We start from the raw sequence: 14,875 nt of genomic DNA, 5'->3' as shown, positions 1-14,875 counted from the left end.
TATGTTGTTTTTTTTATATCAATAAATTATAATGCTTAAAATTTTCTCTTACAGCCCCTCCACCCACCACAAAAAAAAAGACATGTTCAGTTATAGTAACCATCCCACAAGAAAAAAGGGTTGATATCATCATCTGTGGTTAAGCCTAATAATAGTAACATTCTGTAATGATGTAGAGAATTTAAGACACTTAAAAAGTGCATCCCTTAATTCTCCTACAAGAATAGCACAACACAATCAACAAAGACTTTTTTTGTTTTTTTGGTCATATGTATGACATAATTTATTAAAGCAAGTAATAGAAGAAATTTTATGTTCGACTATCACTGCTAGAAATATATAACATATAATAATACATAACATTTTCAGTCAGTATATAAGTATACATGTAAACAATGTAATATGCATCAAAATGAATTGATAAATAAAACTGGTAAAATAATAGAAAAAATATCTACAAAATTACATTTAATTGTTACAGCTAAAAATATATTACACATATACTCAGCTAAACAATATCAAAGTCAATATTTAATATATAAACTTGTGTAAGCAATTTAATATGTGTTTGATAAAAAAAGTGCATTATAACAAATATATGGTGAGTAAATAGCACATTATTGAATGGTAGTATTACTGATACAATAGTACATCTATATATTAAAGGTAGAATTATATTACACTTTTAATGCTCAAGATAGGTCTTATGAAGTGAAAGTTAAATTAACAAATAGACTTAAATGTTAATATGTATTAAAACACTTCTAACATTTTAATTGCAAAATTTACAAATAAATGAATCTACAGAAATATTACTTGATAAACAGAACTCATGAAACCACCTATCACACACCATACAACCAATCCAGTTCATCAACTTCCCATCTATACAATTCTCTTTTGAAACCTCTTCCAGTCCACATTCAGCACATTCATCACCATTACGTTTGTTTTCTAAACATTCAACATGCTTATCAACCAAAACATTCACATCATTTGCACTGGAACATTTAACATTACCTACCACTTCTTTTTCAGTACTGCTAACAATTTTAAGTTTTTTACTAACCGAGCTGTAAGGGAAACCTAGTCTTTTTTTCTTTGTGAAGTGTTGTTTATTATTAGGTCTTCCTTTAGTTTTTACTTTTTTCAACATTACATTACTAAATGTATCAGTTGTAACTTTAGATGAGTCAACAATATCACTACCAGACAGATTGTTTTCACTATTATGAACCACAAAGGGTTGAGCACGATTAATTGGAACAAACTCTTCACCAACACACTCACCATTCAAACTAACATTTGTTTCAGCCAAGGCCTGAGAAGTTGAGGCAATTGGAAGAAACTCTGCATCAACACACCCACCATTCAAACTAATATTTGTTTCAGCTAAGGCCTGAGAAGTTGAGGCAATTGGAAGAAACTCTGCATCAACACACCCACCATTCAAACTAATATTTGTTTCAGCTAAGGCCTCAGACACATTAGTAATAACAAATTCCTTATTGGCCCTGATATGATAAATAAATGTCTTTAACTGTTCAAGCTTTACTAAAAAATGTTGTTCCCCCATATTCTGATACAGACAGTTTAGTTCATTTGTCAGGTCCTTAACAATTTTAAATCGCCCTTCTGCTGTCTTTGCACTAATGGTTGGATAAATTACATTAGTTGAGATAGATGATATGTCCTCAAATTCTTCATCCCTAAATGATTTATTTTGGAAATGGCACCCATCAGGAAGAAAAACCATTTCTAAAGAAAGTTTATGTCTCAAAGAAAGAATATGTCTGCAAGGCAATAAAAATTTAGTGAAGAAAATACAATTGCAAGAATCCATGCTAACCACATATGAATTGGTATCATTAGAATTACAAGTATTAGAAATAGAAAAAAATGATGTGTCAGTATCATTTTGAACTATGTTGTAGTTACATCTTTTAAATAAAGAAATCTGATGGCCCACTAACTCTGCTCCAAATGGTGTTAATATATTCTTGTACAAAGTAAGCAAATGTGTGTCTGGTAGTGTAGAATAATGTTTAGTTATTTTGTGAATGTGGTGTTGTGCTGATTTTATTTTAGATAGATCTGAATCAAACAAAAGTAGCTTAGTTACACATGCTGAGAGTGTTGTGTGGCTATCTAGGTGCTTTTTTATCCTTGAATGATAGGATTCTACATGATTTGTAGTTGTGATATGCAGAGATGCAACATCTGTATTTCTACATGCTGCCCACATGTCAGAAATTGACCACCAATTATTTTGAAAGTAGCTTTCAACACTGGGACATGCTGAAATGATGTCAACTTTTAACAACTCAAATGCTTCTTCACTCAATGTATAAGATTGTTCTTTAAATAGATCAAAAATTTTATTGGATAATTCCTTTGAGACATTTGTATTTAAATACTTTTTTACTGCTGTCATTGTGTGAAATGAACATAGGCGAATTAAAGATTGAGGAAAACATTGTTTGATAGCACCTATTTCACTAAAATCTTTATCTACAAAAAAAATTTGAGGCTCCACACACACATCATGTAATACACTCAAACATTCAGACAAAATTTCAACACTCTCATTCCTTACAAAAGCATGCAACACAGGTACACCATTACCATTGGCATCAATACACATAACATTCAACAATGGAAATAAATACTCATTGACTTTATAAGTGCAATCTATTATCAATATGGTTTTGTTGGCTTTAAGTGAACCTATCATTTCCTTGGTCATGTATGCCAAATACAAAAATTCATTTTCTGGTGTCACACCATACTTCACCATTCCACCACCAACCTTTATACTATTTAGAATTTTCTCTACTCCTTCACTGTCAGTGCAGGGGTCTTTCAGTTTTCTCCTGTAGTTTTCCACATCCTTTCCAAGAACACATTTGTTCTGTTTCTGCGAGATGATTTGTCGCAATTCTGACTGCGGTATTTTGGTGCCAACCATCAGATCCACGGTTTCATCAGGCTTTATTCTTCTATTTTCAGGATACACAAGTGCAGTCTGAAAATAATAAATTGTATATATATAGCTATTGGAAATTGATATTGACAGTTGAAAATTCATGAGAGATAATTGTTAGGAGTAAATGTGCTTTTTAATAACTTACCAAATGATCTGTGGGGTGATTCTCATGTGACAATATTGCCTTTGTGATGACAAACTGGTAGCCAGTAACATCTGAATGCCTTATCACAGCACGTATCACTGCACCACAATCATGTTTCCATGACCTACAAAAAAAAATATAATAACAATATTATACATATTTTTTTTTCATCACTCTACTTATTATTTTGATTTGAGAGATGGGAGAAAGGGGGGAGGGGTGTTTCAATAATACAATTGCACTGAATACTATTATAAAACTGGCTACTGTATCTTTAGTATCAACTATTGCATTGTAAATAAAAGTAAATTACCCCTTTCAGACTTTGGGATCTAATAAGGCAGATGTTGTAAAGGGCATCTATTTCTATGGCCGATGGTTAACTAGGGTGGACAGCACTTCACTCAACACTTGGCCACTATACCCCAACTACACATCTTCTGTAATACCACAATATTTTTTCCATTGTTAAGAAATATTGAAATAAATACCTTTGATTCGGCCGGATGCCTTTACTCGATGTTGGTTTTGTGGCTCTCCCTTGTTTGCATACTAATTTTAGCCACTCATACTGTATGGATTCTTTTGCTGGATGTCCATTGATAAGCTAAAAAAATAATAAAATTTAGCACTTATAAATTGTGTGTAGGGAAAATTCATTCTCTTTTTTTAAGTGTAATTAAATTTAACAGCTGTAAACGGAAAAAAATATATAACATTCTAAACTTAACTTCTTTGTGTATAAAGAAATTAATAAAAGTTTCTTTTTAATAAATGGAGAAAGTTAAAAATTAATCTCTCTATAGTCTATATTTATTTCCAACTAGGACTACGTTATTTTCATTCAAAATTACAAGCTACTTTACATGTAATTATTATTTATTATTTTATCTATATCTTATAATAATACAGAACAGACATTACTTTAAAAAAAGAAACAAAAACGTACTACACTAGTAACACTAACCAGCACAAAATAAAATAAATGAAAAGAAATAAAAAGCTAAGCTTAAATGAAATAAATAAGAATCTAACGATCTATTATAGTAGTATTACAGTCTATATTATACTATATTGAATTGTAAAAGTAAAATCAACAACATACCTTTTTAGAACCACTAGTAACAAACAAAACATGCTGTTCCTCTTCATGCTTCTTGATAAATTCCTTGAATTCAGTAAAATTTGTGAATGATTTTCCTTCCATGTTTTTTTTTAAATAAATGATAGTGAAAGTGACCAGAGGATAATTGATTATTATATAAAATGCCATGGTCACGTTTACGCTGGCCTTTTATATAGCAACACTTCCGGTCAACAGGGGGGATTGGCAGGAAGTCTATACTGGGGATAGACCGGAAGTCAACTGACTGTAAATAGGGTTTGACCTTATTTGACCCATCCATCCGGTTGGGAATAGGGTTGAAGCCTATTCACAACTGGTTGGGGATAGGCACTTCGTAGTAAAATACCATGCATAGAAGACGTTTTTAGATATCATGTCAATCATGTCTATGGTACCATAGAGGCATAGATGATAGTAAGACTGTCTATAGTCTAGACTAGAGTCTATTAGAACAATTAGATCTAGAATAATATAGATCTAGATATTATTGATATATAGAATCTATAGATCTACTTCTTAGTCTTAGTACTATAATTATAAATTAAGTATATAGAGTCTAACTATATTTTAGTATATTTATTAATTTATAAGTTTAATAGGCCTACTGAGTACTGGCCTACTCACTGTGTACTAGACTAGAGACTAGAGATCTACTAGACTAGATCTAGATCTAGTTACGACTAGTAAGTCACTAGTAGAATTAGAATAACTTTACTCTTTAACTTTAGATTCTACTCTAACTAGAGTACTAGATCTAGCTAGTACTGCTATTACAGTATTAGTATCTAGATATCTAGTCAATAGATGAAATTAATAGACCCTCTAGACTCTAGACCCTAGTTTTAGTCAATTTATTTAAATCTACTGGAGACAAAAAATATTCTATAAATATAATCTAATGAATTCTTATTCTAATGTTTAAATATTAAATATACTTATTCTCTAGATCTAGATTACTATTATTATATTATAATTATTTAGATCTAGTATATGAGTGTTTCTCCAGTACTGTTGACAAAGTTTAATTTAAAGTAATTACATTAAATTAATAACTTGATCCACTATTAAGTCTATTATACCATTCTAAAAAAATAATAATCCTTACAAATGAAAAAAAAACAACTTAATAGTGTCAGCAAAAATATATAATATATATATATAGGCCTAGATATATATATATATATATATATATATATATACATAAAATCATCAAAGCAAAAATCAGTCATAAAGTTCCACCCCCCGGCTACACCCATGCGTCTTATACTCAATGTCTTTCAAGGAACATAAAAATTTCTTCCTTGAGGTCACATATTCTTCTCAATACTTTGCCCATGCTGCGGTACAGAACATAGGAATGGTTTAGCAACAGCCATATAAGTTTGATCACTGATATATTTGAGTCAATAACATACATTTGATATTCAATACAGCTTGAATATATAGAGTTTATGGTTGGGATATTGTTCCCAGTTTCCCAGTCATAGCACGGGCATCTTCAATTGTTACACTCACCATCTTGTTCCATGCCAACCCAACACTTTCAACTCAGTTCTTCATAGCATTGAATAAATACTTGTACGAGTTTGCATCTTTGACTGAATGTTTCGCCATATTAAATAGGATAATCTTTTTTTACTTTGAACTTTTTAGAATGACATGTATAGACAACGTTTCTTTAGCTCTTCATCATAAGAATCAAAAGTGATTCTATATGGTGCATTACAACGGTTCATTGTGGAGTACAGTTTAGACACCTCGCAAGTACGAGACGACATCCATCTTGATCTTGATGTTAAATCAAGTCCGACACAAGGAGCCCAGTGTGTGACATCAGTTTTGAATAGTGGAACCTAGGGCAATTCTGTGACAAAGCGGAGAGTCCAGTGGAGTTTGATGCAGTGCTATAGGAGTTGATATGGTGGTACGGTTGTTAACGGTGAAACATTTGTACAGTCAGTGTTACATGTTGCTAATTGTACAGTATTGGCTATGATCTATTGGACATTAAATTGTTTTGTTACTTTGGAGCCCTGCGTTGTCAAATTCTTTGAGTTGGTGGTGTTGTGTGGGGCAGTTAACAGCTCTCACAATCCAGGCATATATATATATATGTACAAGCTGGATATAACCAGTGGTCTGCTGGCTTAGTTTGTATATCACTGATCTTTTACTATTAGACTTAGACATAAAAAAACAATAATCATTCATATATAGATCTAGATTCTAGATGTAGATCTAATAGGCTTTTAATTTCTTTTTTTCAGACTGATGTATGCAAAATATTCTTTAAGAAAAATGATCACTGTCAGCTTTCTGCTATTGATTTTGGAGCTCTGCAGTTTTAGATCTAATTAATTTTACAATGAAAACAACCTTTGCAAAGGGCAAATCTTCTTCTTAGGTCGTTCATTGTATTTCATTTTTCTTTCTGATTCAATGATAAAAAAAAAGATTTTAACAAAAACTAAATAGAAAGATTGATTGTGTTTAATTCTTCTTCTTGTGGAATGAAGCAAACATCTAAATCTAGTTCTAGATTCCAAGCTGAGTCAGACAGCAAATCTCTACAATTGGACACAATTAGTACCGTTTCAAGAGGTGAAAGTTTCATTCTATGTTCTTCTTGCAATAAGCAAGACTTAACTTGTGTTCAACATGGCAAATGCGTTAAGTACACAAGATTACTAAGCAGTAATTCTACAACATCCCAGATATATGAAAATTCTTTCCAATTAATAAAAAGCATATCAGATGGACCAGTTTCACTAGAAAGTATTCCAACAATAAGCTTATTCAAACCTAATCTTGGTGAATCAAGTCCAGTGGATAATGCACCACAAGAAGTAGTAGATGAACCATCTTCAAGTGATCACTGCTTGACATTGAACACGCCAGCAGTACTGGGTACTGACAAAATGCCCCCATCACTTCTTGTATATATAAAGCAGCATCAGAATAATATTGCCAATAAAAATAAGTTATATTTAAGTAGCGTATCTCATGTTGAGAGTACAGAACCTTCAAAAACAATGTCTCACATTGATGATAATGATGACACTGATACAGAAATTAATGATTCATCATCAGAGCCTAGCTGTGATAAAACTGTTTCTGGTAAAAGTTTGTATTCATTACCAACATCTGATACTGTGATTTTAGATGAAGACAAGTATGTTCCTGCAACAAAAAATCATTTACAGTGTGATGACACTTTAATTTTAAATCAAGAAACAGAAGTACATCACAATTTGAATACTACGTCTTCAATGCCTACAGTGTTAGACAATGTAACAACTATTTCTGACAGAAATGTGTCTGGGGATATTATTCCTATTTTACCTCTAGAAAGTTCAAGTCAACTGTCTGCTTCTCTTGAACCAATAAAGAAAACACTCTACTTCTTGTCAAGTGATGGACAGCTGACTGCCATTAGTCTCACTCCCCAGCTTTTGACTGCCATCAATGAGGCAGCAGTAATTAAACAGTCTGAAGCTAAAGCAACTCAGACAGACTTAGTTTTTGGCACAGGGAATTTGTTTTTTAAATCTCTTGTGACATCAAGTGATAATCAAAATTCCTGTAGTAGAGATCAGTTGTGTGATGTATCCAGTGTAGGGGAAACAACCCTTGTCACATTTAGTAATGACAACCAAAGTTTGTATGACAATTCAGTTGACAATGTAGGCAATATAAACAATATCAGTAGTCAAAGACTTATTGAGTTACATTCACAGATTCCTGATGCTGAGAATCAGACTGACCCTATTGGTTCCTTTCTTCCTAGCAATGACTTAGTGATTCATAAAGCACCATTGGTAAAGACTGACTGTCACAAAGAGATCAATTCCAAGCCAGACTTTAAAAATCAAGCCAAGTCACTTACTAAGGTATATCAGTGTGACTTGTGCATTGCTAAATTTACAAGGTTAGGAAATTTCACCAGGCACAGAAAAATTCACAACCTACATTCTGAGGTTGGTATATTCCTTTTTTTTACAACCTAAATGTATAGAAATGGGATATGGCTCAATAGTTTGTGACTATTTAAGCTATAATATTAGGATGTGTGTAAATGTTTCCTTTGACAAATTGTTCAGTTCATTGTCCTGAATAAGTTTACAAAATAGTCACCTACCTCGTACAGATATTATAGTTTGAATGTTATTTGAGTTGACAGTTAAGGATATTTTTCAGAGGCCGTTTTATGGCCCGAATACATGGCTTACTTACTTGTGCTTTTTTGAGCATAAGACACAGAGAAATGTAGAAGACACTAGCTTTATTTGCTAGTCACAGAGAAATGTAGCAGACACTAGCTTTATTTGCTAGTCACAGAGAAATGTAGCAGACAGTAGCTTCATTTGATGAAATGGAAAACAAGTCCTATCTGGCACATATATTTAAACCCTTTTTGTCTGTGTCTTAAAAAGTCATTTGTCAAGACTCTTTTTAGTCTGATAAAAGCAGTTTTGATATTTTTTTGCACGTGAAAGAAGATGAATAACAACCCAGATAAAACCTGAGCAATTCTGACATATTTCTTACATCAGTGTTTCACAAACTTTTTCTCTAACGGTTACAGAACACTTTGCACATTCTGAGTATTTAGCGGACCATATTTTTGCTCATATAACCCATATATGTGTATACCCCACATATGCGTATACCCTGCACAAAAATTACAAAATAAGTAAAAACAAAATCTTACAACCTGCACCCTTATATACCCTGAATGTGCATAGCATGACTTGCCGTTAACTTGTCACATTTGATTACTGGTATGCTAAATATTTTCTGCCGCATCGGTACTATATGTTTTTTTTAGGTTTATAATTAGATGTTCATAAAGCTTTCCAATGTACGTTTCACAGCCACAAAGCAAATTATAGGAGGTACAAAGACCCATTTCCGTTATGCTAAGTTTATGAGTAAAATAAATTGTTAAAACCCTCAATTTTGTATACCCGGCACAGCTGCCATTCATTTGTAAAAACCCATGGGTGATAAGTGCGAAAATTATTTCAGTAGTTCATGGAACACCTAATTAGGCCTTGCGGAACATGGTTTGGGAAACACTGCCTAATATCAATTGTATGATTGACTACTGTGATGGGCATTCCAAAACTCTCATAATTAAAATGAAATGTTTTCTATAAGAAAGATTATAAAACAAACTTTAAAAAAAAACACAAAAAAACTGCACATTTTCTGTCATATTTCTTAATACTGTAAGATTTTTTCCCTTTTTCTAAATTAAACAAAATTAACTAATTAATTTTTTGATTGATTAATGTGTTGTTAGGGACAATGAATTATTATGCTGAGTTTCAACCTGATCCCAGAAAGGGAGGTGGGAGAAATAACATGTACTTGACAGATAGATGAAGTGAGTTGATATAATTTTGTAAAAAAAAAGTTACCCAGAAAGAAGTTGTCTTTGAGTTTTTTATTAGTGAACAATTTGTCTAAACTAAACTAAAAGCCATTGTAGATTTAGCCTGCGAGTCATTTTTTAAGGGATCACTTTACACAGCACAATATCAAACATTTTGATTGCCACTTCAATGCCTTGACAACATGAGAATTTGGATTTGGTAACATTTTTGTTGAAAAGAGTCTGCTGGCTGAAATTTTAAAGAATAGTTCTGTGTAGTACTGAAGAGAACTTGATACATTACAAATGCTACCAGTTTTTCTTTTTCTCTTAGAGTCAGCCATTGTTTAAATGTGAAACTTGTGGTCGAGAGTTCTTACAGCGCTGTGATCTAAAGAGACATATGTTGATCCACACTAAACAGGAGCCGCATCGATGTGATCAATGTGGCAAAGGTGAGTCATTTAAAACATAAAAAAAAAAGAAAGCAAGTGGACAAAAAAAGAGTTTGTTTTGTTCACAAACTCCTAAATTGCATTCACAACAGTGACATTGAATTAACCAATTTAAATCCATTATTATTATCATGGGGTGATTTTTTAAGCTTGGCTTGTTAGCCCAGCCCCCCTGACATTCTATTAAGTGACAATTGAATATTGCTGAATGATTGAATAACTCTATGATGTGCATAACAATTATTTAATGTAATGATTATTTACAGTTGTACTGAAAAGATGATCATGATGGTGATAATTATTTGTTGCAAACATTGATGATATGAATAATTATTAGAGATATTGGTGATATAATACAATAAAACCAGTATAAATAGTATTAACAAAGATTGTAAATAACTAATCTGCCCCTTGTGATTTCACAAGCCATAGTGCAAACATAGTTTTTCTATTATCAGTCACAACACTGGCCCAACACATACATCATATCATTGCAGTGACCAACCAACAGTACATTGCTAGCTCTTCCCCTATTGAACACACACTCTTGAACTAACATCCTTAAATCAAACCTACTCTTTCTTAACCTTAACAATGGAAAAAAACAACCCCCTAAGATAAGTTGAAAAAATAAAAGACCAAGAGGTTCTAACACCTCAATACAGCTTTCTCTAACAAGAAGATTAAGGAGAAAACAATTGGGTCAACACAATGAAGTCACAATGAAGTGTGACCAAAATTTCCAGTGCTGCATTGTGAAGTGCACTGCACGACAATTAACATTAATAGATTTGTAGGAGAAAAAAATAAGGATCTGTGTCAACTTCTTTTTGTAATCTTGTTGTTATGCAAATAATCTCACTACTATTACTCAGCTGTTGATTAGTTCAATTGCCTTTTTTTTAAAATCTTATTTTAAAAAGATATGAGCATTGCCAACACCTTATATGGTGTCAGGGTTGTAGTTTTGCTTTGGCTTGTCTGACTGAGAACCCCTGACAGTCTATCAACTTAGTATGTTAATTAAGTCAACAATAATGTCAATGGGCTAACATACAGTATTTAAAAAGCGAGAACGTAACAAATGATATGAATGATAGTTCATAAATAGGGATTAGAGAAAAATGAATAGTCAATAATACATATTAAGTACTAATTCATTGAACATGCATTATGTACAAATAAATTACTTCTTTACATAAAGGCACACCTTAGTCACAATGCGAGCGATAAAATCCCACTGCCCACAACCAAATATGGCCCATACACAATGATATATTACTATGTGATTGTCAACAGTATTTTTAGATCACTGAATTGTCAATAATCTAACTCCGACATTGTCACAAGTATTATTAATTATTATTAGTAGTAAAATCTAACTATGTGATTATCACATGTATTTTTAGTTCACTGAATGGTCTTTAAAAATGTTGGCAATCATCTTTTACAAATCTTATCTTAGTGGGGTTTGGTTATCAAAAGCTTTTCAAATTGCTGAGAATTGTCTTCTTTTTTTTTATTTAACACATTTCTTAAATTTGAAAATAGTAACAGTGGTCCCAAGAATGATTGAAAACCATCTACTACTGTAATTGGTTTCACGCTAATGAGCACGTCATGACCTTCATTGTGCTGATGTGCCAAAAATCCAAATATCAATATCATTGATGCTAATTAACTAGTTCAACATGAAATAGAAGTGATCCTGTTATTTTTGCTTTCATACTATTCCTTCCAGGATACATACGAAGAAGTGACTTGGTAGTACATTTAAGATTTCATAACAAAGACAAGGCTTTCAAGTGTTCATTGTGTGAGAAACAATTCTTTCAGACTGGTCAGTTTTTTAAAACATTTCAATATTCAACATTTCAACTACTGAATCTGCTTCTTTTTGTTCATCAATTTTTTTTTTGATAAGTATGAACTATAGAAAATACTAATGAATCAATTTGTAAACCACTATCTTACTTTGAGGTTCTGTTTGGGTTCAGACTAACTTATCATTTTTTAAAAATACATCTACAGGAGATTTAAGCCGCCATATACGCCGGGCTCATAAACCAAGTAGTCAGCTGACTTGTGGCCATTGTGATCGTAAATATGCACGTGAGACAACATTAATCCGCCACATGAAAACTATGCATAAAGATATTATTGTACATACAGTTTAGGAATGGGTGAAATAGACTAGGTAAGTCTGTCATTGTAGACTGATTATTTTTATTACGAATGGTTTCTAAACAGGGGTTAAATGATAAAGTGGTCATGCGTCATAGCACGTAGTTTCTTTGCCTTATCGTATGTAACAGTTCATACACAGACACACACACACAAACCCACTCTCATTTATTATGCACATAGTTTCTTTGCCTCATTGTATGTTACAGTTCATACACACACACACATACACACACAAAAACCCACTCTCATTTATTATAATTTATTGTTAAATATAAATTTAGTTTTTAATTTTATTTAACATAAGAAATTTAATACAGGGTTATGATCTTGCCTGAAGTTGTTTTACCCACTTTAGGAAATTATTTGATATTTTTTTTTAAAATAAAGCTCTGATTGATCTCATTCCGAACCAAAAAAAAAGATTTAAATTTGAGTACCTTGATTTTCAAACTTTTGTTTGACAGGAAATGAAAATTAAAAAAAAGCCTGTAATAACATTTTAAAATAGAATTTGCATAACATTTCAAATATCTATTTTATGAAATAATTTGTATAACATTTCAAATATCTATTGTCTGAAATCATTTCTGGACTAGCACTGAAAGATTTTTTATATCCTCTACAGAGTTAATGTCAATGTTTCAAATGAACTACAATCAAGATAATATCTTTCCTTCTGGTAACTTCTTGTATCAATTTTTTGGAAACTTTACCAGCACTCAAGTGATCACCAACTTCTAAAACATTTCAAGTTACCAACAAAATCATTTACTTGAGTTTTGAACCTACAGAATGTAAACCTCATTTTATGCTTCCTTAATCATAAGAATTTCTAAATGAGAGGTCAGACCAATGTAAGCAAGAACGCTCTATGAAGCAGAATTTTTAATGTACATTTTGATCAAATGTATGATGTATGCTTATGACAATATTGACTAATATTTTTCTGATTTGTGAACTAGTGAGATGAATTTCTAAGTAAAAATAGGGTTTTTAAAGGGGTTTCTTTTAGCCATGTTTTCTGTCATCTGATACAACCACTTCATTTCTTGTAGGGGAGTGATATTGCTGAACATTATCAAAATTTGCTTGGTAGCAGCTTGGTATGTGACACTCAACAAACCGTATCTTTTGTTTTTGTTTAAATGACTCTCTGTTCACATTGGTTATATAGCTATTAGAAACAGACTTCAATGCTTTTTGTTTTAGCTGTTTTAAAAGTTGAATAGCTCTTTCAACCTGAATCAGATGTCCTTAAAGTCTGAGATCTTCCGATTCCCTATTATGGACCTCTTGACCAGGGAAAGGATTTTATCCCATGGCCACGATGAGGCATTGGCTCTTCACCAACCCCTCTGTCTGGCGCCCCCCTGCGACTAAGTGATCATATAATCACACCAGTCTGGTCGTAGGACACGGTCCCTTAAGCCAACGACATGAGTTCCTCCTCCCATGCGAGGCCGTAGGCCGAGCCCATGTGGGGGTCCTCCATATACCTATAATGTCCCACCGAACCGGTGCGAGGGTCCATCGTCACCCGTATGGCCCGCGTTAGGGAACAGATCGGTGGGGGTTTGGACTGGTTAGCGAGCCTTTGTTACATCCCTATCACATGCAGTGTACACTCGCTAGAGCCTACTAGTGGTAGCCCACTGAGAGCTATGTGTGCTACCGTTCTTGGCCTATCCAATTCCCTTGGCGGATATTTCCACGGAGGCGCCACGCTGAGGCGACGGTAGCTGGAATATCCTCCGGCTCTTTCAACCAGACTATTAGTTCAACTGATCACATTTTCAAAATTTTTTTTTACAATGTGAAGTATGTTATTTATTCAACAAAGTGCTCTTTTCTGCTGAATACTGTGTGCTTAAAATGTGCCACCAATGTTGTAATTGTTAATAAATGAAGTCAAAGTGTGAATTGTTAAAAAAAAATTGTTAATTAAGTTATTGAACTTGATCTACTCTGAACATTGTGATTTAATGTCAATGTGTGATTTAATGTCAGTGTATGAACTACTGAGTCATACAATGTATATGTATGTTAAAAGAAAAAAAAATTGTCAAGTGATACTTTATCATTCTTTATGGATGACATTTGAAAAATAAATTATATATCAACTTTGTTTTTTACTGTATTTACTTTCTTGCTTTTTTTTTATTTTTTTTATTTGAAGGTTGTGTATTGATTTCTCATGAATACATATATATAAGCTAAGTTATTACTTGCTTGTTGTCTCTATATACCAGTACAATGGAATAAATCTTTTGTCACATAGTAGGACCATTATATTTCCTGTCACTGAAAATAAAAATAATTTCTTAGCCAGTTATAACATTTTTTCAAAGATCAGTGACCTAAGCCATAGGATTACTAGATGTCTGTCAAAAGGACATTTCTGCTGTCCTGCAGGTGTAGGTCTGAAATGTGAAAATATATTGCTTTATCAATCAATCTAATTCAATCCTTCAAATCTTATGATTTAAGTTCACCAACTCAAACATTACAGAAAAGTGATTCTATGTCTTTTGACAATCTTCTTGCTGAACTTGTATGTTCAAAGCTGTTTAAATAAACATTGTTGCTCAGAGTTTCTGAA

General features: G+C 32.5%; 2 protein-coding genes across 3 annotated transcripts; one reads left to right on the top strand and one right to left on the bottom strand.

Annotated features, from left to right (window-relative positions):
• Positions 1 to 684: 684 nt before the first annotated feature.
• On the bottom strand, positions 685 to 4,560 carry LOC129927692 (uncharacterized). The gene is made up of 4 exons (XM_056037860.1): positions 4,237 to 4,560; positions 3,623 to 3,738; positions 3,132 to 3,255; positions 685 to 3,025 (listed from the first exon to the last, which is right to left on the bottom strand). The coding sequence occupies exons 1-4, from the start codon at positions 4,402 to 4,404 to the stop codon at positions 773 to 775; spliced, it is 2,661 nt and encodes an 886-aa protein (XP_055893835.1). The 5' UTR covers positions 4,405 to 4,560; the 3' UTR covers positions 685 to 772.
• Positions 4,561 to 4,592: 32 nt separating this feature from the next.
• Positions 4,593 to 14,875, top strand: LOC106061120 (zinc finger protein 616-like). 2 transcript variants are annotated; one of them, XM_056037853.1, is made up of 6 exons: positions 4,593 to 4,671; positions 6,525 to 8,147; positions 9,969 to 10,089; positions 11,831 to 11,929; positions 12,121 to 12,286; positions 12,902 to 14,875. In XM_056037853.1, exons 2-5 carry the CDS (start codon positions 6,768 to 6,770, stop codon positions 12,264 to 12,266), a joined length of 1,746 nt encoding a protein of 581 aa, XP_055893828.1. In that variant the 5' UTR covers positions 4,593 to 4,671; positions 6,525 to 6,767; the 3' UTR covers positions 12,267 to 12,286; positions 12,902 to 14,875. The 2 variants fall into 2 exon arrangements, with proteins under 2 accessions (XP_055893828.1, XP_055893822.1); XM_056037847.1 differs by having other exon boundaries at positions 6,525 to 8,234.

Source organism: Biomphalaria glabrata, chromosome 1 (genome assembly GCF_947242115.1).
Source record: "Biomphalaria glabrata chromosome 1, xgBioGlab47.1, whole genome shotgun sequence".
Taxonomy (NCBI): domain Eukaryota; kingdom Metazoa; phylum Mollusca; class Gastropoda; family Planorbidae; genus Biomphalaria; species Biomphalaria glabrata.
Note: the sequence above shows the minus strand (reverse complement) of the source record. Positions and strands in the feature narration are given on the sequence as shown.